The sequence below is a fragment of the Artibeus jamaicensis genome, unplaced genomic scaffold, assembly GCF_021234435.1.
Source record: "Artibeus jamaicensis isolate MK-2021 breed Jamaican fruit bat unplaced genomic scaffold, CSHL_Jam_final scaffold_612, whole genome shotgun sequence".
NCBI classification, from domain to species: Eukaryota; Metazoa; Chordata; class Mammalia; order Chiroptera; family Phyllostomidae; genus Artibeus; species Artibeus jamaicensis.
In genome coordinates this window covers 5268476-5293849 of record NW_026522049.1, presented here as the reverse complement: position 1 = coordinate 5293849, position 25374 = coordinate 5268476, and the positions used below count along the sequence as shown (strand labels likewise).

At 45.4% G+C, this 25374-nt stretch overlaps 1 protein-coding gene across 2 annotated transcripts in view; it reads left to right on the top strand.

The window, feature by feature from the left end:
* AGBL1 (AGBL carboxypeptidase 1) overlaps nucleotides 1-25374 on the top strand; it is a 565654-nt gene that overhangs the window by 136335 nt on the left and 403945 nt on the right. For both annotated transcript variants that reach the window (XM_053658825.1, XM_053658826.1), the window contains exon 16: nucleotides 11046-11226. In XM_053658825.1, coding sequence (XP_053514800.1) covers nucleotides 11046-11226 — 181 coding nt within the window. The remainder of the gene's footprint in view (nucleotides 1-11045; nucleotides 11227-25374) is intronic.

Below are 25374 nucleotides of genomic sequence, written 5' to 3'. Positions count from 1 at the left end.
GGGCACTTGGCTTCTGACGAAGCTCTGCCTCCGGAACCCGGAGCCTGCTGCCTCCAGGATTTTGGAGTCTTTCTGTGTTCAGACACATCCAGGCCAATGATGTGGGAAAGAGCAAAGTGAGAAATCTGTTGTGTGTGACCTGAGAGCAGAATGATTCACTCAGAATATTTCACAGTTTTCTGAGCAGAGCTTATAACTCTTTAGTCTCTTCCTTCAAGATTCTCTTTTGGTGCCTTCTGTATGCCTCAGTGTGGTTGAATGTAATATAGAATAAGGGTTTTGAAAAAAAATTTAGTTTTTCAGTTACAGTTGGCATTCCCTATTGTGCTAGTTTCACATTTACATATTTTACTAAGTGATCCCCTCGATAGGTCTAGTACCCACCTGGCACCTTGCTGGATGAGTCTTCATGGAGCATGAAGAGGCCTCATGTCATTTTGGTCATCTGTTTTTCTCGAGGTCGCTGTGATGCATGGCTCTGTGGGGACGGAGCTCAGGCCCAGAGCTCTTGGCTGAACATAGCCTGAGCCTTGGCTCTGTCTTTAGAAGACATCCATTCAGAAATGGCAGGAAGTGGCTTGGCCCCACCCTTGGGGGGGCGTCTGCAGATGCCAGAGCCATCCTCAGAACCCCTGGAGCTTGAGGAAATTACCTTAGGCTTTCCTCTGGGCAGCAGTAATTCTTCCAGGGAGGTCGGGGCAAAGGAGCTTGAGCCCTGGGTACCAGAGAGCCAGCAGGTCTCAGGCAGAACTACAAGCATCTCTATCTGAGATCCGCCGACAAACTCCAGGGCGGGGGGTGCAACGGCATCTGTTTGCAATTTTCCTGATGCGATTACCCACTTCTCCCAAGTGACTGTCATTTCTGTGTAGGAAAATTTTTCAAACCCAATCCAAATACTACATTATCATACTGTAGACATTATGTGTCATTATCGCGCAGATGTATTATTTTTTACTTCCACCATATTATCATATAACAAAATCTTCAGAAAAATCTGTACAGTTTGACACAGATGAGGAGATGCAGATGAATTTGCTCGTATTTATGCCGAGTCTAAAACTGTTATCTCAGCCTCGATTGCACCACTTCCTCTTGGTGATCTGAAAATTGCCCAGGAATAGGCTTCCTGATTTTCTTTTCATTTATGCGAATTATCCAAACTCACTTGCTCATAGTGGAGAGACAGAAGGGTGCAGAATAAGGAGGCGACGTTGTGCTTTGCAAAGAAATATGTGTTTGTAATTTTTCAGAATTGGACTGCTTCATGAGAAAGAAGGCAGTGAAACAGAAATTTGGGGGCTTTGGCGGAGAGCTTTATCCTTTCATTCATTTCCTCAGTGTCTCGGCGGTATTCCACTGGGTTATAATAGACTTTTACCGTGAAGTGTGGTGAGAGCCGATAGACATGTAGGGCTGGCGTGTTCACCGTCATGGTCAGGGGCCACAGAGGCTGTTGGGCAGAGAAAAGTGATTAGTCCAAATTGAGATGTGTTGGAGGTATGAAATGCCCCACTTCTGATGACTTTCAGTGCAAAAAGAAAATGTGAAATGTCTCGGTAGTCATTTTTGGTATCGACTGCATATTGAAACAGTAACATTTTTGATCTACTAGGCCACCTCCTCGGAGCCGACCCTCTTTTCTGACATGATGACCCCACGCCTCCTCTGAACGCTCTGTTGCCTCTCTGCTCGATGGTTCTCTGTGGTACTTACGTGACGTTACTCTGCCTTTCCTACTGGGAGGTAAACTCCTGATGGTCATTGCTTTGACTCTTTCACTGTTAGAGCTCCATTCTCTGTTATAGAGCCTGGTGCGTGTTAAAAACTCAGTAAATACTGAATGAATGAATGAATGGATTTGAAAATATTAGTGAATTAATACCTTGTGACACAACTGGGCATGCAGGGGTTAATAACGGGAGCTAACTACTATTAATGACATCCATCTACTTAGCAAAATTTTTTCTGGAAACCCCTAGTGCACACAGCTTTAGGATAGAGAAATGGGCGCAGGGAGCAGAGGGGACAGTGGGAGAGGCCCAACAAGGAAGTAGTTTCTGAGGACACTAGGAGAGTTGGATACAGACGCATGGGTAATGTTCTGTCTGCCTGGGGGAGTCGGGGAGAGCTTCGGGTTTCGGCAGGCAGGGAAGTGGGGAGCACTCCCACACAGAGGGGGGAGCATGGACGGCCACCCAGGGCCATGGAAGGGAAACGACACGCTGTGTTTTGGGAGCAGGGAAAAGCAGAGTGAAGATTATTTGGTTCAGGAGTGACAGGAAATGAGACGGTGGTGTGGCTGAGGCCATGGTGGTGACTTTCAGTGAAGATTGGATGAGTAGACTCAACTTCAGTCAAATTTGGGGTTTCCTGTTTGCTTTTTAGATCACTTGGATGGCTGTGTGTTTGGGCTGAATGATGAGAAAGAGGTGGCAGGCTTGTGTGTAAGAAGTGGGAGGGGTCCTGGCCTGGTGGCTCAGTTAGCTGAGTATCGTCCTATGCATGAAAAGGTCGCAGGTTCTATTCCCGGTCAAGGCACATATCTGGATGGCAGGCAACCAATCAGTGTTTTTCTCTCTCTCCCTCCCTTCTTCTTTCTCTAAAATCAATAAACGTGTCCTCGAGTGAAAGACTGAGAAAAGAAGAAGTAGGAGGGTATGCGACCGAGAAAGGAGGAATGAGAGACACTGGGGCCTTGAAGATCTTGGGCTTTAGGAGGAAACACATTCTACTTTAAAATTACCCACGCTGCTCTGTGTATTCCTTACACTTTGTGAGGAAGTTTAAAAGACTGAAGAAGAAGATTCATGGGCCGCCAATAGGAAGACCATAATCTGCTAGTCAGTTTATAGAGCTCACCAGCAGTGCGGGGATCCCAGTTCGCCTGGGCTCAGGGCTTCCCCCTGTTGCCCTGAGAATCCATACTCAGCTGCTTCTGCCCACCTCGCCCCCTCCCCCAACCAGAGTGTAAGCCTCACATCTTTCCACTGGCACCAGGAAATCTCTTCACAGAGAAAAGTCAGGGCCTCTCAGGCTACATGAAACTCATTCAGGATGGGGTTGGGGGTGTGGCGTACACTAGAGATCACACGTCAGACTTTGAAGGGGCAGCAGAGTGCAAAATTCAGGAAGGGACAAAATCTGAGGCCACTTTGGATACTTGAGAAGGGTAGGGGTGAAGATGAGCAATTTGGGGGAAACTGAGTGTTTTATTTCAGCATTTGGAAGAAACGCAAATGAGAACAGTTTGGAAATTGAGGTCTAGTCATTTTCTTATTCTGGTGGTGGGACAGTACAGCCATCCCCCCTCATAGGTAGGGGTGTGCTTTGAGACCCCCAGCGCAGATAGTCCGGAACTCTATATACACTGTCTTTCCTGTGCATGCATACTTACGATACAGTTGAACAAATTATGCTCAGTAAGAGATTAGCATTCATAACTAATGAAACAGAACAATTGTAAAGTACTGTAATAAGTTATGAGAAGATAGTTTCTCTCAAATTATCTTCTTATCTAGTGCTCTCCCATCTATAAGGATGTGAGATGATGCCAGACCTCCGAGATGCTATGGCATGGGATGGAAGCTGCAGACTTCGTGAGGTGACTGAGAGGGGGCCTTGCACACGAGCCCTGTGATACTGCAGCCGCTGATCTGAGAGCAGATTTGGTGAGCAGGCGGGGAGAGTACACAGTGCGGATGTGCTGGACAAGGAGATAATTCATGTCCTGGGCAGGATGCTGCGGGAAGATGAATCACATTACTCAGAACAGCATGCAATTTAAATCACACAAATTGTGTATTCCTGGAATTTTCCATTTAATGTTTGCAGACCGCCATTGACCAGAGGTGCCTAAAACCATGGCTAGGGGGGGACTGCTGTACATGGCCCAGAAAGCTCAGAGCAGCAGTGTGCATAAACGGGGGCACACGTGAGCAGACAGACCCCACTCACCTCGGAAGGAACGGGCCCCCGCTGTCAGGGGCAGCCAGCAGTGTCCACACCGATTGTCCTGAAACTGGTTTCAAGCACGGTTTTCTGCCGCTGCCACCCGGCTTTTGACCACTGTATAGCTTATTAGCATTTGCATCTGAATATTGAAAAAAAAGAGGAAAAAAGGGATGCAGCTCTACGTAATTTTGCTTCTTGTTAGCAGCTCCATCAAAAGAATACTGAAGAACATAATAGGATCAAAGGAGATTAAAACCCTTGGCTAAAAAGTTTCATTTTTATCTACCACATTTCACATTGCCATTGATAATCATTGAATTTCCTGTTGCAAAGACCTAAGAGAGCCTTGCTTTATAGGTCAGGAATTGAGATTTCAAAAGAGTTTAATTTCCCCAAATCCATCCACTTAGTAAGAGGCAGAACCGGGCCTGAAACCCAATGTACCTGCATCATAATTTACACGGTGCTTGCTCTCTCTGCCACATATCATCGCATTTTGTCTCAATAGGATTCGTTTCAGCCTTCCTCTTAGGTACACGCTCGGAATAATGCATGATCAAAGGGAAGGAGCACCGGATGGTGATGTGGAGCATTTAAATGTTTCTCTTGCTTTCTCTCCTTGCTAGCCCCTATGAACAAGAAGACAGTACTCCCTGTCTTTCCCAGCTCAGAGATGCGCCGTGAAGGAACCGTGCAGGTGGGGAAGGGTCTTCTCAGGTGTAAGGTTCTGTAGCAGTGCCCTCAGTGTGTGCCCTGTAATCCCTCACGTCTCACAGTGCTGGCCACAGCTGCTTGGTGGTCTCTCAGGTCCCCACCAGTGGAGACAGCAACGAATGGAGTGAATTACTCTTTATTTCATAATATTGAGGAAAGTCCAAGAAATCCAAAATGTGTCAGGAGTAAATGCTGTCATCCTTGGGGAGAAAGGCTTCATTGTTTGTGGGTGTTAGGATTGTCTACCTGGAAATTTCAACATAACCAACAGAAAAATTAAAAAAAAACAAACATAAAGTTCAAGAACTTGGAAATTCCATTGAAAATATTCTCTCTTCTATGGAGACCACATAAAAAGAACATGTATCATTGAAAACTAAAACGCATACTCCCATTTCTCCAAAATAAAAAGACATAGTTCTGAGTATTTGTAAGGGGTGTTGAAAGCAGCTAAGTTTGGGAAGAAGTAGAAAGCAGAGAGTTCAGGGTGGTTGATGTAATCATCACTCAGCAAAAAATATTTTTCAAAACTCAAGATGTGATGAATTCATTTTCAGACAAACAGAAAGGGAGAGTATTCACTATCAGCAGACCTGTTCTAGAAGAATCCTAACAGGTGATTTTTCAGGCAGAAGAATATGAAATCCGATGGAAACTTCAGATGCAGCAGGGAATGAGGAGTAACTAAAAGGGTAAATATATGAATTAGTCTAAATTAATATTGAATTTACAATTGTATTTTTTGTGAATTTTAAGATGTGTAGTGGGGATTACAATATAATAGGTTATGTTATACTATGATAAGTCAAAGGTATATAACATAATCTCTAAGGTAACTACTTCCAGAAAAGTTAAAGGATATACGATTAGCAAGCTAATAGAGACATAAGGAACAATGGGTGAAAAAACCCAACCCATTTGCATAAGGATAAGAAAGAAAAGAGACTGTACAATGCACTCTTTTGGCTGTTTGTCCTACGCCTTCACCCCACTACCTGAGTCTTCAGCCCCACAGGAACTCCCCGTCTTGGGTAACGATTTTCTACAATTGTTTTGTGATTTCCTTAGCGTGGGCTACAAAGGTAGCTTTGTGCTCTGGTTGGTGTGGCTCATTGGGTTGAGTGCTGGTCAGTGAACCAAAAGGTCACCAGTTCAATTCCCAGTCAGGGCACATGCATGGGTTGTGGGCCAGGTCCCCAGTAGGCAGCGTACAAAAGGCAGCCATCAGTGAGAGAAACATCAATGTACCTCTCACACATGGATGTTTCTCTCGCTGTCTTTCTCCCTCCCTTTCCCTTGCTCTAAAAAGTAAATAAATAAAATCTTTAAAAAAAAAAAGGTAACTTTGTTGCTTCACTTCCATTCTTCCCTTCAGTCACAGGAAGTCACTTGGCCTTATGACCTCATTAGTTCCCAAAATACACCTAGTCTTTTTGGTCACCTCCCTCCTTTCTCTTCTTCCTCAGCAAACTCTTGAACTGGTTGAAACAGATCTGGTATCATTTCTTCTATGAAGATTCATTTTTTTCCCTTTTTCTCTTCTGTGGTTTATTGCTACTTGCAACTGTGTGCCTCTAGGGACACTGACTTACGGTTATTATTTTCTGAATTGGCAAGCATCCTAGATAGGGATAAAGAAGACACAAATATTACCCAGATGACCCCCCGGCACGGAGCTATCTTTGTGTTTAGATGCTGTGAGGAAGGGATACAGCCACACGCACGTGGGGTCCTTCTGTGACGCAACCGTTGCTGGGTTTTCTCCCCTCGTCCTTATGTCAACAGAAGGAGAGCTAGGTGCTATTTTTAACGATTGCATAATATTCTATTTTATGTATCATTGCCTTCACTGGTTTCCTGTGGTTACACATTTAAGCCATTTCCAGTTTCTCACGTTAATGAAAATAATTTCCTAATGAGTGTTCCACTGTGCTTGGAAACTGTCTTGATGGATGTCCCTGATCACATGGGACCATAATTATCTCTGCGTCTGCCTTTCCCACCAGGCGATTATTAGTTCCCTGAGGGCAAAGACTGTTACTTCTCTTGGAATCTCCAGAGCCTTGCCGAGTGCCAGTAGGAGCTTAATGTATGTTGTTGGAAGAAATGAATGGATGTTTGTAGAGTCGGTACACATGGGTGTCATTGCCTGTGTCCCCAGTTCTCACTCAGTTCTCCTCTGGCCCAGAGCCTAGTCTCCCTTAGGCTTTCCGAAGCCCTCTGCCTATTTCTAACCTCTTTTCAGAGATCTCATTACCATGAACATAAATTCAATACTCAGCTTTAAGCATTGGCATATTTTCAAAAAAGAATGAGAATATTGCCAAACCATGACTCTGACATAGATTTTGGTGGCCTCTGAAATATATTTTATCAGTTGCAGAGAAAAAAATGCAGATGCCTGACACATTTTATCCAACCCTAAGCAGAGATGAGTTATTAAAACTGAAACTGTCAATTACCAGGAAAAAAAACCATATGGTATGTGTGCTGCACACTATTTACAGCTGTTGTGTGTTAGGGGTTCTCTGGGGCACCGTTTCCTGCTACAACTGAACGGTCCCATAAGCTTAACTCACCGCTATGACCGCAAAATTGGCTTAAATCAAAGAGAGGAAGAGAGGAAAATCAACTAGAAATGGCTAAAATGCTGCTTGTACCTTCGTGAGAACCCATGGTTTTTCTTCCTTTGCTTCTTCAAGACCTGCGAAGAGCCGGTCAGGTCTTGCAGTGCACTACAATGGAGCAGATTACTGACCTGAGCCTCCAAAGGAGGGATAATTGTTGCTGTCTATTTGCAAGGGCAGCATTTGGCTTATTGACTAATGCACTGGGAGGCAAATGGTGCAAACAATGAGAGCGGTCAGTTGTACTGAAAATTTACAAGAGCTTAAGCTATTTTTTATTTCTTCTTGCTGGGCGGGGAGCACTTACTATTGTTGTTCAATGTGCTGTGAATGAACATAGTTCAAAAACCACCAAGAGCGAGGGATATGGAATTATAGAACCAAAAATAGGCTACTGATTGGGCACAAATTCATCAAGCCTCTTTATTCTCAACAGGCTTCTTGTTGGAGTGCCCATGCAGCTTGCTTCGGAAGGCGTTGCAGGGGATTGTGGGCAAACGAGAGAGTGGGAAAGCTGACCTTCGGTTAGCTTCAACTGTGCTCAGCCAGCTGACTGTGTGTCTCCCCCACCCCAACATGCTTGTCTAGTAGTTTCAGTTAGCGAAATCACTAGTTTTGCGTGAAGAGCACCCAGTTCAATACACAGCTTCTTTGGAAACACGTCCCTTTCATCTCAGGTGGGAGGGGTGGGGCTGGAACTGGAGCCCTGGAAACAGGGCTCTGAACTCTGAAAGTTGTTCTCCACTTCATCAGGCCACACTGTCTCCGATCAGACAAATGGCTTATGAACAGTGATGTCAGAGTCATTTTTCAGAAGCAGTCTTTGGTGTGTGTTTTTTCTGCTGAAAAATTATTATTGACTGTATTTCTGAAAGTAGTGGTTCTCTGCTGTTCTTTTTCAGGGCACCCATATCAAGAACTCTCATTAGAAGTCTCTCCTTTACTCTTCTCTCCCCAGTCCAGAAGGCACACCTGCATGCATGCTGTTCACGGTACCATTGTTGCAGGGATGACGTGAAACCTGGTCAGCATGTACAGTTGTGCTCCGGCGAATCCATGGGAGACATGTTCCAAGACCGCCCCCCAGTGGGTACCTGAAATCACAGATAATACTGAACTCTGTGCGTGCTATGCTTTTCCTACCTTATGTACCTGTGATAGAGTTTGTAAAGTATGCACACCAAGAAATTAACAACTAATAAGATAGCACAATTATAACAATATCCTGTAATAAAAGTTATGTGAAGATGGTCTTTCTCTCAAAGGATTGTCCTGTACTTATATTTTACCTTAAAGGAAACACTTTCAAGCTTCTCTGTGGTGTATCCAACTTGCCAGCATCATTGCACGTGCGCTTTGGGGCCATTATGAAATAAATAAGGGTGACCTGCGCTCAGGCACCACAGTACCATGACAGTCGATCTGATAACCGAGACCCTTACTAAGTGACCACTGAGCAGGGAGTGTGTGCAGCGTGGGGACGCCAGGCAAAGGGATGATTGACGTGCAGGGGGAATGGAGTGGGGCCACACGAGACTTCATCGTGCTCCTCAGAATGGCATGCAGTCTAAGCGTATAAATTGCTTATTTCTGGAATTTTCCTCCTAATATTTTTGGGCCATGGTTGACCGCCAGTATCTGAGCCATGGAAATCGAAATTGCAAATGGGGGGGGACTACTGTATGTATGTATGATAAATGTATACATTTATATTACAGGCAAACATTTATATTTTTATTAGTAGCTGATGGTTATTCAATAGTAATAACTCATTACTAATCACAGCTTTCTGAAGAGATGCTGACTCTATGGTTGAGAGCTTCTGATCTATAAAGTCCAGGGCCCTAAAAGAAAAAGTATATATAAATATAGAAGAATCGCACCAGTGTAACATCCATCTGCCTTTGTGAACTCCTGTGCCACCCTCCTCAGTCCTTTGCTTCAGCCACACATCGCTCTTCTTTATTCTTGCACGCACCGACGTTCACCCCTCTGATTTCCTTGCCTGCATCTTTTCCACAGCTTAGAAGACCCCTTTCTTCCCTTCTGTCTCTGGTGATATGATACTTGTCCCTCAAGGCCCAGTCCCAACGGCATCGCATCTCTGGAAATGTTCTTCCCTGTTGTGGGCACCGTACATACCCTCCGTCAGCTCACTTGCCATTATATGACTGCGTGTTGGTCACAGCTGACAAGTACTGTGGCCTCGTACAGAATAAGAACTTTAATTTCTACTCGACTGTTTCTTTCTACTCAGTGCCTCCTGCCATTCCTGGAATATGCTCAAGACATCTGCTTAAGGAAAAACACAGCTGAATGTTATCCCCAATGCGTAAATAATCCACAAGGGGCTGAAGATACCTGCTCTTGACATGGTGAAAAGGCACTGCTCTGTGCCCCTTAAACCTACAATATCTCGGTGGTTGTACACAGACAGGGTGTTTTTGTCTTGATTGATAATAGCCATGTAATTTGATAATACTATTTAAAAGTTTATTTCTTTGTATCTTCCATTACTTGTTCTTTAAAATCTCTTATTGGGAGTTCTTCAGTTTTGTCTTTTTTTACATAGAATTAGAGACAGTTTGTTTCCTCAAAAAGGCAACTGATTAAGGGAAGAAAAGCCATGTTCAAGTCACAGTAGTTTGAATCATATGGAAATAAATGACTGGTGTAACTTTTAGGCTGTTTAAATGACTGGAGTATTTATACTTGGCAAATACTTAGTTCTTGTCATCAGGTGGGGTTAGGAGTGCTAAGGAATTGGGTGAGGGTACAAAAAGAAAAGAGTTGGAACAGAAAACCACGGACATACACTCGAACTAGGGGTTAAGCAGACACAGCAAATGGCTGGTATGAGGCCACATCCCCCCCGCCACCCCCACTTCTCCAGGTGTGTGGTGACCAACATCACTAATCAACCAAAACACGTTCTCCACCTGACCCCAGAGGTGGTTTCAGAATATGTCTCAACTCTGAGGTGCTCTAGACATTTTTCGTCAGCAGAGGAAGGGAGTCTCTCCTCCTCTCACCAGTGCACCTCTATAAGGTCTACTCAGGTTACTACGCCCTGACTGGGCGGAGAGCGTGTCCGCCAGTCCCTTTGCAAACGGAAGAAAGTATGACGACCTAAGATGGAGCTTCCAGGTGCTTCACTCTTATGTCGAATCTCTCTCAAGGGCTGGGTTCAGTGTCCTATCGTCATAACTGCCCAAAACACGCCGTGTACTTAACTCAGTTCCACCGAGGAGCGAGGGGGGCCATCTTCCCCAGAGCTGTGTGCTGAATGGCAACCAGTGTGCCCGGGCTTTCTGTTCCATCCGTCTGTTTTTGTAACAACCACACAAGGTCGGTGTGATTGTCCCCATTTTATAGGTGATAAAATAGCCTCAGAGAAATCAAGTCATTTGTCTGCGTGTCTCCACTGACAGGGATGAGGATCACCAGCCTCTTGCTGTTAGGCTCCAGAGAGTTCTTTATTCTTTGTGGTCTTGCTAAGCCTGCTGCTTGGCTTCTTTTTGTGCCTCTAAGTACTTGTGTTTTGCACAACAGCCTTGAGCTTTAGCGTCACATGCTCTTCAGTCTCGTAGACCACGGGAGCAGGTAGCAAACGCATAAATGCAGATCAGTGGTGCATTAGAAACAGTCGGCCTGTTTCAGACTTCATGCCGGTCCAGTGTAATTGGAGGTTCTCCAGGTGGGAGTGGAAAGGATATTTAGGTGCAATTTCTCTTTGTCTTGTTTCAACAGGGCAGCGTCCATACCAGGTGATCACTGCCCGCGTTCACCCAGGCGAAAGCAATTCCAGTTGGGTGATGAAGGGGGCCTTGGAGTTCCTGGTCAGCAGTGACCCTGTGGCCAGGCTCTTGAGGGAAAACTTCATTTTCAAGATCATCCCCATGCTCAACCCTGATGGTGTCATCAATGGCAAGTATGTTGGCTACCTGCCCGATCGAAGTGCATTTATGTTGCCATAGTAACGCATGGCCGTTCCGACGTACCAGGAGAGGGCTGTGATTGGAGAGGCCTCTGCAGTCTGGCAGGAAAAAGATCTCTTGGGCTTGTTCATTGGTACCAGAAACAATGTACTTTCATTGATGTTGGTCTCATACCTTTTTTAATAGAAAGGTGTGGATTCATAGGCAGTAAATACCAGAGGGGTCCTTCGAAATAATGTAGTTCAATGCTCTCCTATTAAAAAGGAGAAAATTGGTGTCCAGGGCAATGAAGTCACTTGTCCAGCTCCCATGGTGGGTGAGTGCAGAGTCAGAGCTCAAACTGTGACATATTCTCGCAGTTAGGACAGTGCTTTCATTTACTTGCCGTGTTTGCTGCAGAGACATCTTTGTTCTCAGGGTGTCTTATGGGATTCGGGTACGGCTGTGAAACAGGAGTCCCATTCTCTACGTGGAAAGGCTGAAGGGGATGAAAATGGCTGTGGGATGGTCAAGAGGGAAATCACGAGAAATGGTTGGCTGGGCGAGAGAAGGCTGGGGCAGCACCACCCCTGCCCCTGCGCTCCCTGCCTGCGGGGCGGGCCATGGCGGACACGGAGCCCAGCATCGGATGAGGTCGGTGTAAACGGGTCCAGGTTCAGGGTCTGAGACCTGAGGCCTAGAGTCAGAGAGGCCCCTTCATGTCCCACAGCCAAGGTCACACGGCCAGTGGGTCGGGGCGGCAGGAGTCACATTCACAAACAGTCGTCTCAGACTTGCTGAAAAGAGGCAAAAGCCCCTTCCTATAGGAAGTAGACGATTTTTATTTTTACTACAGGAATGGGAATTGGTGTCCTATGGTAAACAAAAATTGAAAGAAAAATCATTGCAAAAGCTAAAATTGAAAAAGGATCTGCAATTTATAATATTTCCAGTAAAGAAGCTAAGGCACAAGTTTAGAAAACCCAGAAAACACAGCACTACTAAAAAGGTTAATCAGAAGAAATGAGAGTTACAAAGAAATATGAACAATAATAACTACATTTCTATGAGATAAAATTAAAATGACTTAAAATAACTAAGAGAATGTTTCAAGAAAGATAAAACAGTCATTTTTTAAGAAGAAGAAAGCCAAATAAATGTTAAACAACTGAGGATAGACTAGCTTTAAAGGATAAGCACAAAGAACATTGTTAAGTTAAAAAGGTTAACAATACAAAGATGATAATATATAAAATGAGGATCAGAATAAACTGCAAAGGATAAAACATGTGAAACAATGCCAAAGTACAAGTCCAAGCTCTACACTGTAAAATTAAAATTTTAATAGATCTAAAAAGCAACCAAGAATGTAGATAAGCAGGGTAAGTGTGTGTTCCTAACAAGCTTCCTGAGCCCGTCGCCCCCAGGCCCCACTTGTTTAGGTGCAGGGAGTCTGTGGACAGAGAGCAGGGACCTTCCCCTTTGCTGCAGTGACTGGTCTGTGAGCTCATGAAGGCAGTGGGTCAATGGGAGGGAGCGCCATTCTGGCCTCCGGCAGCAATGAGGCTTCTTAGCCCTGAAGCTGCAGGGTGTGCCCTCCTGGCCCAACAGAACTCAGCCGCCATGTGCTCCTCCAGCTCCCAAGAGCCGCCCTGGAACACCCCTGCAGGGCTGCTTCCTGCTCCAGGGCCCAGGGAGGGCCCACAGCATGCCTTCTTGGCTTGCGTGGATGGAAAGCAGCTAAGTAAGGTGTGTTGAGAGACATGGTCTGTTTCAACGTGTTTTCCTCCAAGTTGGCTCTTTCCTGAAGTTCCTCCTTCCATGAAATCGTTTAGGGGCTGGTAGACAAGGTAAAGAGTGCTCGGGTGTGAGTCATAACTCTCATTTGGAATTTGGGATCTTCCCATGACCTACAGTTTCCTCTTCTGTGGCAAGAGGATGCTCGCACCCTCCGTGTTGACCTGTCTGGGGAAGAGGTCTTGTAGGCCCAGGTCAGTCTTCAAGCTCAGGGGTGAGCATTGCTCTTTCTTCCTTTTCCAGTGCTCACGCCCCCAAACCAGAGGTTTTGATCCAAGGCTATGGTCTCAGTCACTGAGCACCGTCCTGGCTTGGACACAGTGTTTTCAGCTCACAGCTGGTTGCTTTGGACTCCCTGCTGGATGGCCAGCTTCTTCTCAGTGACTCTGCCCTTCATCTGCTGATGAGGACTGAAGTCACCCGTTTCATTTATGGAGCATGTTTCCTTGGACAGCCTCAAGGCACTTGGTAGGGCACTCAGACCTCCCACACAGTTTTGGCTAAAAGGGGCTTGGAAATCCTCGTGTTCTTCTGCAGACAGGAAAATCCAGAGGCCATGGCACGTCATCTCCTGGAGACTTCCACGGGTGCCTGACATCGCCCAGTAAAGGGGAGTCGTGGTCTCTGCTCATGAACTCTTCTTATGACCCACCTGACGTGTGGTTTTGTGTAACTTCCACTTGAACTCTTCCTGTGAGTATTGTTCTGTTTCAGGGCATGCCCTGCCTGTGGGGCATAATTAGGTGGACTTGTGTTTTTTCTGGTTTTGATCTTTGGCCTGGGGGCTTTGTGCATGGTAGGCAGTCTCAGCTGAGAGTGCCCACAGATAAGACCTAACCCTTCCTTCACTTGCCTTGGCTTCCCCATGTGAAGTCCACTCCACATTTGATGCTATTTTCCTCAGCGTTGCTCATGTGATATTGTGTCTCATGTTCAGAAGGTTAGAATGTTGGTCTGACCTTGATTGATTTTTCTCTGGACTCGTTCCTAGTAATAGGCTTCTTAAAGGTAACAAAATTGCCTTGTATGTGGTCTGACCAGCAAAGAGGCAATTTTTGCATAAAGATTCCAGAGCCAAAACTTTAAATGGTCCCTTAAGGAACTAGACTGACCTTTTCTTTCACAAGTAATTGTGGGCCTTTGTGGAATTTGCGAAGATGTGTAGAAGTGTAGGCCTTCTCTTTGCAGTGATGGTAATGGGGCCTCTAAGGACACCAGGGAGGTTTTTGCTAATAGTGGTCAGGGAGAGCAGGCCAGGATCTTCTAGCAAAAATACAGTGGGTCTTGCCAAGCCAAAGATCTCTTAGCAACACATGTCTATAACAGGAAAATAAAACACAAAGATGGTTTCCAAAAGAAACAGCCTTCCATGTTGCAAGCCTGGCCGTTTGTCTTGAGCTGGGCTGGGCTGTCAGTGGGAGAAGCAGTGCAGTGGTCCCTGGACTCCCAGTTCTTTCAGACGCTGGGTAAATTAGGTTAGAGCAGAGTGGGTTGATTGGAGTGTGGAGTGGGGAGAAGGCGGGTTTTCCCAGAACTGCTCAATAAAAGGTAGACACTGCATGTAAGTGAGGGAGAGAAAGCAATCCCGCCTTTTCCCCAGGATTTGGACTTTGCTTGTAGGGTGCACTGTGGTGACAAAATAACTTTCGTAAAGGCAGCGCACAGCCCAATATATTCCCAGGAGAATCAGAGTGTATTAATTCTTAGTATATGTACAATTTTACAAACTGGACTATCTTTTCCCAGGGCTGTTGTGCAATAGAAACAAAGAACAGTAAAGAGCAAAGGGCGTACATACTCTATCTATGTAAACACACCAAGGTATTAGGAAGTCAGAGCTGAATGTTCCAGTGGAAACAAATGAATCTCTGAAAATGAGATTTTAAAACCTTACAATTTTAACTGTTTGGAAGCATTTACAGTCAGAGCCAATAGTCTTTTACTCCATGGTGGGCTGTGAAGGCTTTATTGTCGTCTAAGAGAGCACTCACAGACTCCATCTAAACAGTGTACTCAGCACCTTTTATAGGACATACAGGAAGTTAGTTCTTGCACATGTGTTTTCTTAGCTAACCCTAACTGTGGCCCACTGAATGGAGGTCTTCCTTTGTCCAATTTCTATATGAAAAAAAAAAAAAGGTCAGTACACAGGGGCAATGGCTTGGATGCAGTGAGAAGTTGTCTAGATAACCTAAACACATCTTCCCTGTTCGGGGCGGGGGTGGTGGGGAGAAGGAGGGGCAGGAACAACGAGGGAGACTGAGCATGGCTGGCCGAGGGAGACCAGCTGTCAGACCTCCCAGCAGACCTGTCTCCCCCGACACACACATTCAGCAAGGCACCTGTGTCCCTGTCTCTGTCTCTGAAGGCTTCGCTGATCACACGCTGCAAAGCCCATCAGAGGAATGTGCTCCATGGCCTGTCATATTGTCCACAAGTGAATGCAAACTCCCATTATGTACTTCACAAACTTAGCTCATTTAGCTGTTTTGGTAGTGGTTGGAGGAACAGATACGAGTTATCCTCCAATGGATATTTTTACTTCATTTGTTTTTTGGATAATTTAAATTTGTGGACCTGGGGCAAAGGTCGGCTGTTGGATGAAAATGTCAGTCGAGGTCTGCCTGTCTCTGTGCTCAGGAGCTCTGGGTGCCGCCGCCCACCACAGGGGTCACTGGGGCTGCGAGGACATTCGAGGGGCCTGGCTTTGGAGGGCAGTGAGGCCCACTCAGTCTTGCTGATGAACTTGTTTGCAGAGATCACAGTGAACATTATTTGCTCTGGGAACTCTTATGGTCCTGCTGCTAAGCCATTTGCATAGTGTTAAATGCTGCATAGTGCGGGGCAGAGAGTTGGGGCGCACATTCCCCAGGGCTCCCGGCTCCCACCCCAAGTCCCACCGCAGCCTGCGCACAGGCAGAGCTGCTCGCCTTCCTCAGACATCGCAATTCCGAATAAATACCACTATTTATTATTCCTAAATTTAGGGTTATTAATTATATCAGCATAAACCTAATTTATGCCATCATAAACAGCAATAATAATAAATGCTGCCAAATGCTAATCCCTAGTTCTTGCCAACTGTGCCTGCCGTTGATGGGTTCCCCCCTCACTTCCCAGAAGCATTAAATTAAAAATGATTCAGTGCTGCAGAATCATTGATCAAGTGGAGGCTGAGGCTCTTGGGGAAAGGCGCTTGTTTTTGTTAAATGCTTTGTTCCCTCATTGGCTGGGGGACTTCTGGTGTCTGTCTGCACTCCACGGTTTCTCCATTTTTTCCCCGTAAGAGGAAGAAATGGATGCAGGCAGGAAGAGAGCTGGATGGGTCTATTCTTCCCCAGTTTCCCCTTAATCATCTCTCTTCTTAGTGTACCCACTCCTAACACTTTCTTTCAATAGACCCTTAGGTGTCTTTACAGAGCAAACCCTAGAGTACAATAGCATGTGTTACTTCTCAATTCCCGTTGCATCTCCCAGGTAGTCAGTGATGTGTGCTGCGTGACTTCCTGAACTACCCGAAAGTCCGCACCTGCAAGAGAGGAAGCGCAGCCCTGCCGACCCTGCCCACGTGGAGGGTGCTTCATCTCCTGTCATTCACTCTCAGGAGTGCTCTGCTTTTGTGACAGAAGACAGGATGCCTGTCCCCTGTTCTTGGAGCTGTAATAAGATCTTACTGCCCTTCTCAAAGGAAACAATATGTACTATTTCTTGTTCTCCTGAATGCTCTGGGTTTGCCTCTGGGGAATTCCCACCAGCACATTAGAAGATCTGAGCTCCCGTCAAAATTAGCTTCTTTCCAGCCACGTGGCCTTGGACAGGTCACAGAACCTCTGCACTCCCGCTTTTTCAGCTTATTAGGGGTCAGTAAGCCCCAACCACTGCACCCCACCTGGCTGGTATCACGACCCAATACCCATGTGCTTGGAAACGGCTCAGCACTGTAAGAAAAGGCAGGAGCTGGCCACGTACAGCTCTTCCCTGTGGCCAGGCCAGGTGGGCTGAACCGTCTCTTTCCTGCTTCTACTTCTCAGTGTCTCAAAGAGACGGAGGGAGAAGTAAGGTGTGGCAGTGGGGTAGAAATTCTACAGAGGGAGGGAAAGGTCGAAGGTGAGGAGGGCTCTTTCATTATATGCAGGTTTAATTGTATTTGTTATATGTACAAAATATATATCTGTGTATAATGCATAATTAAAATGTATCTTACATATCATATTATTTGTATCTATCTTACTAAAGCTTTGGTGTGATTGTGATTTAAAAATTACAGAGTGTCATAGGATTGAATACATTATATAAAATGTATGGCTGTAGAGAAGCACCTTGGAACTGGAAGAATTCAGCTAATGCCTTTTTCCTTCCTCATGCTTCCTCTTTAAATAGATTTAGTTGTCTTGTCAGAATGAACAAAACCTGACTTCCTGTCTTCGAGAAGCCAGCCTAGAATCAGCTTCTGTTTCTGTAGGGGTTCATCTAAAAGCATCTTGGGGGAGTCTGAAAGGAGCAGTGTCTGAGACTGGGGGAGTCTGTCTTCCCAGCCGAGGAGGTGGACTGCCTCCCTGATGGATCCAGCCTCAGCATCACAGCCTTCCGGTCCCCACAGCCACAGAAGCCAGGGTTCTTTGGAAAGTGCGCCCCAGCAGGAACCTGAAGGAATCGCCCTGCCCGGGCTGGTACTGGGTGGGAACTTGCCTGGGCATCTCATGTGCTCTTGTTCTGGATCCTCCAGCCCAGCGGGACAGAGGTTATGAACAGAAAGTCAAAGGCTGCAGAGAAACCTTGGTAAGGCGGAGCCGCCCTCCCCACCCTGACTTCTAGGTCGCCTTTTCCTTGGTTATTTATCTCCCTGAGTCATCTAGCTCTTCTGAATTATTAGCCCTATTCCTTCATTGCCCTGCTGCTTCCTCCTTGCTCCTATACATCTTCACTCTGCAGGAAACGCTTTCCTTTCTATTTACAGCTTCTCCCTGCTCCCCACCCCTCCCTGCGGCCCAATAACGGCCAAGGAGATAAATAAGAAACATAACTCTTTTTGGCTATTATTATTTTTTTGGTTATGCTACACAGCAATATATATAATAACAAGAAAACAAATCTTATTACTAAAGTAATTACAATAAATAAAAAAATAACCGAGAGTGGAGCTTGAGGAAGGGAGCGTATCGGGGGAGTGATTGCACCAGGATTTTTAAAATTTAATTTACTAGCACCAGCCTCACTGCTGTATTGGTGCCTCGCTTAGGAGACAGTGTCTAATTAGAGAGTGTCGTTATTGCTCTTTGAAGACACCCACCCCTGGCTGACTTACACTTTGGGCCTTTAAAGGGAAAATTTGGCCCAAGGAATCCCCGGAGAAAGTTCCTTGTCAGCAGCAGCCCCACACTGGGAACAGCAGCCCTCAGTGTGTTAAGTTGTGTAATCATCAGAGCCCGGAGCTGCTGGAAATAACTTGGCATCCTTCCCTCTGACTGTAGATAATCTTCTCCTTGACCTTCTAACCGGTGGGTGTTCCCCCCGTCATGTGTGAATCCCCACGGAATGGTCTCAGAGCATTCCTTTCGAGACCACGCTGGAAACGACCAATCCCTAAAGTGTGTCTCCTTCCAACCATCTAATTTCATCGGAAAGCAGTTTGTATCCATTTGCTCTTGTCTGGTCTGCATGGGAAGGGGGCACAGTTATTTTACTTCATCGACCGTGACTGTTGTTTTATTTAGCACATAGCCGTCTCTCCCCAGTCCTTTTGGTATCTGAGTCACTTCTCTTTGACTTACATCATCTGTGGTCTGTGTTGAGTCCCATCGTGCGGCCTTTTAAAAATTATTATTGCCACTGTTCGGTTTCCTTAATTTTCTCCAAGTTCCTCTTGGGCGTGGGAGGCAGATGAGGCGTGGCGTTGCAGCTTCCCTGTGCCTGTGCGCATAGGTTTTCAACACTGTCTCAGTCTCCCACACACTTAAGATGCTGGACACATGCACAGTTTAAGAACATATCATACCACTCTCAATCACCACCACCACCATCACCTCCATGGTCACGGCCAACCTCAGTGATGAGAAAATGACGAATGATTATTTAATGTGTGCTTGGCATTGCTGAACAGTTTATGTGTATTGTGTCTTTCAATCCTCACGACAACCTTCTGGGGTAAGAACTAACATGGCCTTCCCCGGGAGGAAACTAATACTTTAGGGGCAAAATAAGTGTCTAAGGGTGCATAGGACACTGGGAGTAGTTGAATGAAGAAGATCTTGAGTTCAGCTGTATGTTACTGGAACCTCTCCACTTACCACTGCGTTATACATGAAATCAGAAGTCAATTAAATCCTGTAATGTGGGTGTTAGAAGGATGCTTGCTTTTCGACAAATCCAGTCCCATCCTCTCTTCATACAAGAGAAAAAATTTGCCAGTAAGGTTCAGTAGGTATTTAATCCCTCCCAGTGTTAGAACTGCATTTAGAGGCCAGGGGTCCAGACATCCCCCACTCACTGGGAGGCCTTTGCATGCGAGAGCATAACACACTTGAGAACTGTGCAGACCCTTATCCTATGCATAGTCTTATGACATTCAGGCATGTAAGGCAGGGGGATGTCCTTGGGACAGAGAAGGCAGGGTTTTGCACAGAAAAGAATAAAGATGTTAGAAGCCCTTCAGCGTGTCTAAGATCACTTCCCAGGGTGGCCAGACACCAAAGGGCATTCAGAAACTGGAGGCCTAGGGCCCATGGAAGGAGAGCGAAGGTCTGCCGGTACTTCCCGAACTGGATCTGAACAGTGCCCGCAGATGGGTGCTCATGCATGTTTTTTAAAAGAGGATACTACTGTTGGAAAACATATTCAAATTTCATCTAAATAAATTTCTGTGTTGCATAACTTACTAGTTCTATTGCAGTATTGACATGCATGGAGACTCCCCAGTAAGGGATTACGAAATATGGCATTTACTCAACTCACTGGCACAGGGTCACATTTTTTTATGTTCACCCAGATAATCTAGAGGAATATTAGTGATTCTTCACCCTGGAGGTGCCGCTCCAGGCTTTTCACTGAGATGCAGACAGAAAATGAAGCCGAGTTATAAAGCAGCTCATTAGCACAGGGGCTGAGAACATGGATTCTGGAGCTGGGTTGCTTGGGTCTGGCACTTGTGAGCTGTGGGACCTTGAACCAGAAACTTGGGAACAAGGCTCTGGTTGCTGCATAATCAGAGATGTCAGCTTGCTGCACAAGGTTCATGGTGGCACGTTTTTGGGGAGAACCCCTGTGAGGGAATGGAGGAAGCTGGGTCGGGCTTAGCACAGAGTTGAACTGTGATGGTTGTTTCCTGGGGAACTCTGCTGCTGGGATGGCCTCTCGTGTCCTGAGTTAAGAGAGCAGAAAGAGCGTGTCTTCTGTACACCCCACTGGTGACCCATCGTTTCCTGCGGGCTGCTTTCAGAGATGGGGTGAAATCTCAGGCAAGGAAGGCCCCTTCGGCTGAGGGTCATTCCCTGGGGAGGAACTTAGCCATGAGCCTCAGCAGACAGCGGGAGCTGAGGAATGATTTTTTCAGCCCGAAGGGGGATTCCTTGGTGGTTGACGCCCCTCCCCTGAACAAGGGCGATAACAGCAATAGCTTCTCATTGACGCCATTTTGAGTTAAGTGAATTCCTGTACAATACCCTTGGTATTGACTAGAGCTATTCGTATTAAAATAATTAAGACAAAAATACTTCATATACGTAGCATTTGTTCATTATGGAATTCACAGTTATAGTTAAACCAATGAAAATGGAAAGAATGGAAAGAATATATATTTTTTCTTCTAGTAAATGAAAAACAATTCTAGTGCCTGTACATTACCATATATTTACACCATAGCTTTTGTGGTCTGAGACAAGGAGGCTGCTCCTGTATCTTTGGATGCTGTCTTTCCCGAATAACGTAAATCTGTGTGATGAGCACAGTCCAGTCCTTCCGAAGGCACTCCCCCAGACAGCGTGTGCATTCACTGAGAGAACACAGCACTGAATCCAGGCCAAGGTGCGAGTTGAATAGAAATGACTAGATAGATGACAACAGCCTAAGAATTTGATTATAATGTTGACCTGGTTTGAAAAGAACTGTATCCATTGAACAGATGGCTTGTCCTAAAACAATGCGAGATGAGCATTGTTCTCTAAGTGCAGCCTAAGTGTCTAGAGCTCGGCCTGCACTTTCCAATGTCACGGCAAAGAATTCCGATGTTTGTGAGTCCTGATGAGGCCGGGCCTGCCTCCAGAAGGAGACTGCGGCTCATTAGTGCCTGTCATTTGTAGTTGTAATTCTGGAAATTCAGACAGCGAGACTCTCTTCAACTGTAATCAAGGCCATTGAAATCCATCTGATCTAATGTGGGGAAGACTTTTTTGAAAATGTAATTCAGCATCTAGCTATTAATCTAGCCATCCTGACACTGAGTTATTGGATGTTCTAACTCAGTGGACTTGGCCATCGAGAGGCTTAGCATATAATGCATGTAATGTAATAAATATCCTCTGAAAAACAACTTATTTTCCTTGGGTAGATCATTTAAACACATTGCATAGCATTAAATAGATTATATATCTGGAAGAGTATTTAGAATTATTAGATTCAAGCCAGTATTTCATTGTGCAGATCAAGAAATAAGCTTTGAGATTCGAGGCTGCTTGTCAGTGTTTGCCCAGTTCACTCGCATAGATGAGATTACAAGGCAACAGACTTGTTCATCCTACTGATAAAGCTCATGGAATGGATTTGTCCTGGACAGATGTTTTATCCCTAATGGATTATTCCGCAGAGGAAGACAGTGTGCACTGTAGACAAATGCATTTCTGTGGCTTAGTCATACAAGATGGAGTCCTAGGGACCTTAGCATTTAGTCCAGCTCCCCATCCTGTGCTTGGAATTTCTTGATGGCATTCCTGCCATATAGCTGGTCTGCACTTTAGCCATAGTGGGTGAATTTATGTTCTCTCATGAGAACTTTTCCATTGTTGATAGTCCCTTAGGAGGTCGTCCCTTGCACCATTGCTAAAATTTCTCTTCTTGAAACTTCTACCCTTGATGCCATGCAAAATAAGTTAAACCATTGCTCTCTGGACCTTCTGTGTCATTAAAGATTCCTTTCATATCTCGTCCAGGAGTCTTCCTTTCTCAGGGTGAGCATCTCTGGCTCCTGTTCCCACTGCTCCTGTGATGTGTTTTTGGATCTTCCCACTGTCCTGATACTCCCTGAATTGCCTCACTTATTAGATAAAAGCTTATTGTGAACATGTGGTAAGAGACCTTGGTAAAGCCATGGCTATAATGAGGAACAGAGCAAGCTGTTCATAGTGTAGAGGTGGAGTTAGGACGTTAAAAACAGTGTCATATAGGGTTCGCGGGGATGCCAGAGGAAGGGTGCCTGACTTAACTCCGGGGTCCAGGACAGCTTCCTATGGCGTCTCCATTGCGATCTGAGGGAAGAGAGGCCTGGAGGTGTGAGAGATTTCTACAGAGGAAATGCAGATGCCCAGGAGTGTAGAAGAATACCTAGATCTCTATGAAGGTAGATTCCTTGGTGACCACCCTTTTCGTTCTAGAAACCCACCCGCTCTTCACGAAGCCTAAAGCATGAACTCTGGTGCTCTTCTGATGGTCTGATCATAATGCTCACTCGTTTTCCGCTCAGTGTCAAGTCCCCAAGTCCATTTTTACGGTCAGTGCCACTGGCATGAATGTTTCCTGCTAGATTGTATGCAGTTAATCTGGGCAGACCAAGTACATGTATCCCAGTTCCAGCCAATTGGATTCCATTCTTAGGAGGCCCCTCTGGACTTTGACTCTGCCATCCCTTCCATGGGACTCTCCCCCAGTTTACTTGGAGCCTTCAGTGTTGATGAGAAGAATGAATCTCTTTTATCTTTTCACCACGTCACTGACACACATGTTGAACTTGAGTGAACCAAAGACAATATACTGGAATATGTTCCACCAAAGTCACAGATCTATTTAGTTATGATTATTCAACCACTTTCTAGTCTATTTTAGGCCTGCCATTGAGCCCATCTTTCTTTATAAAACATGCAAGGAAATCTCGCAAGACTCTTGCAAGTTCCTTGCTGAAGGCCTGTTAAACTCCGCCTCCTTAGCTGATAACCTGTCAGGGTGTGCAGTGACGTGGGGCTGGCTCAGCTGAGTGACAACTGAGTGGTTCTCTATGATTTCCGCTCCTTTTCGAGGGGGCACGAACCTCCCTGTTAATATCTTCTGGAATTTGGCTGGAGATCAGTGTTAAGTTTACAGATTTCATCTGCCATTTTCCTCTTTTCAAAAATGGGGGTGGGGGGAGGGCATGTATTCCTCTCCAGCTTTGTTCAGAATTCTCTGTAGTTCACTGACATTATCCCAAGTAAAGGGTGGGCCCAGCCAGAGTCTTTGAAGTGTGAAGAGGGACCTCAGCTCCAGACTTAGGGTGACTCAGACTTGTGCAGGCCATCGTCCTAACCCAGAGCTTGCAGACCAGGCATTCACCAAACTCGCCAGGCTGAGTTAGTCCAAGGCTGTGAGAGCCACATTTCTTTGAACCTCGGTCACTGAGCTGACTTGTTACAACCGGGTCAGAGATCACTGTGGCTGCAGGCATTTCAGTCCAGGAAATTCTTTGTGACACTAATCCAGTTGTTTTACTTCTGTTGGCTTAATGCTCTTGGGGCCCAGTAGAGTTCTTTCTTGGATACAGTTAGGTCATGGGTGGTAGAGACTATCTGAGCGCTTTTTGATGGTGCAGCGCATTATGAAACTATGTCTTATGTGTCTTAGGTGCTTTCTTGTGTGAAAATGTCTACATGTGGTGAGCGCGAAAGAGTTGAGGAGCCGAATTCTAGACTGTGATTGGGAAACCATTTAAAGTCAAGGATTCCTATAATTCGGATGTTGGAGCGTTTAAAGATGTCCTGGAGGTTCCTAAGACTCTCCTCATTTCTTTGAATTCTTGCTTCTTGACTCTTTTCTGTTTGGCCATTATTTGCTTTCTTCTGGTCCACTCCATTGGTTTGAGTCCCAGTCTCCTTTTCATTGCTATTGGTTTCCTGTGCAATTCCATTCATTTCAGTTAGTTTCGCCTTCATATATTTGTCTGATCTGTGGCTATAATCAACCAGTTCTGTGAGGATCCTGATCACCAGTGTTTTAAACTGTGCGTCTGAGAGTTTTGCTATACCAGAAGGGGGAAAGGCACAGCCACCAGTGGAAAACTTATTTGAATGAATAATAAAGGAGAATTTCCCCAATCTGGCAAAGGAAATAGACTTCCAGGAAATCCAGGAAGCTCAGAGAGTCCCAAAGAAGTTGGACCCAAGAAGGAACACACCAAGGCACATCATAATTACATTCACCAAAATTAAAATGAAGGAGAGAATCCTAGAAGCAGCAAGAGCTAAGGGGACAGTCACCTACAAAGGAGTCCCCATCAGACTGTCAGCAGATTTCTCAAAAGAGACCTTACAGGCAAGAAGGGGCTGGAAAGAGGTATTCCAAGTCATGAAATCCAAAGACCTACAACCAAGATTGCTCTATCCAGCAAAACTTTCATTTAGAATGGAAGGACAGATAAAGTGCTTCTCAGATAAGATCAAATTCAAGGAGTTCATCATCACCAAGCCCTTATTATATGAAATGTTAAAGGGACTTATCGAAGAAAAAGAAGTTAAAGAAACATGAACAGTGAAAGGACAACAAACTCACAGTTATTAAGAACCACACCTAAAACGAAAGCAAACTCAAAGGACAGCTAGATCAGGAGTGGAAACATAGAAATGAAGATCTCAAGGAGGGTTAGCAACAGGGGAGTGGGAGGAGGAGAAGGGGGGAGAAGGTACAGAAAATAAGTAGCATAGACAGTAGATAGAAAATAGATGGGGGGGGCAAGAATAGCATGGGAAATATAGAATCTAAAGAACTTGAGACACATGGACATAAACTAAAGGGTGGGGATGGGGGTAGGGTGGAGGGGAATGAAGGGGGGAATAGAACAACTGTAACAGCATAATCAATTAAAAAAATTTAAAAAAATAAAGTCAAGGATTCTGGCATATTGCGAGCAACCTTTTTCTACACAGAGTGTTTTCTTCTTCAATTAAAATTCTAGTCACTTATTTCACTGATTTTCAAATATGGTTGATCATCAGAATTTCCCGAAGAACTTTCTAAAAGCACAGAGTCCAGGGTTGCCCTTCTAGAGATTCTGGCTTCCGATTAAGGGGAGGGAGCGGGGGGACGGGGGGTCTGAGAGTCTGTATTTTTAATATGCTAGATAGTTCTGCAGATAGCCAGCGGTTTGCTGCCTGTGTCTATTATCTTTCTTACTACCACACTTTCAGAGGACT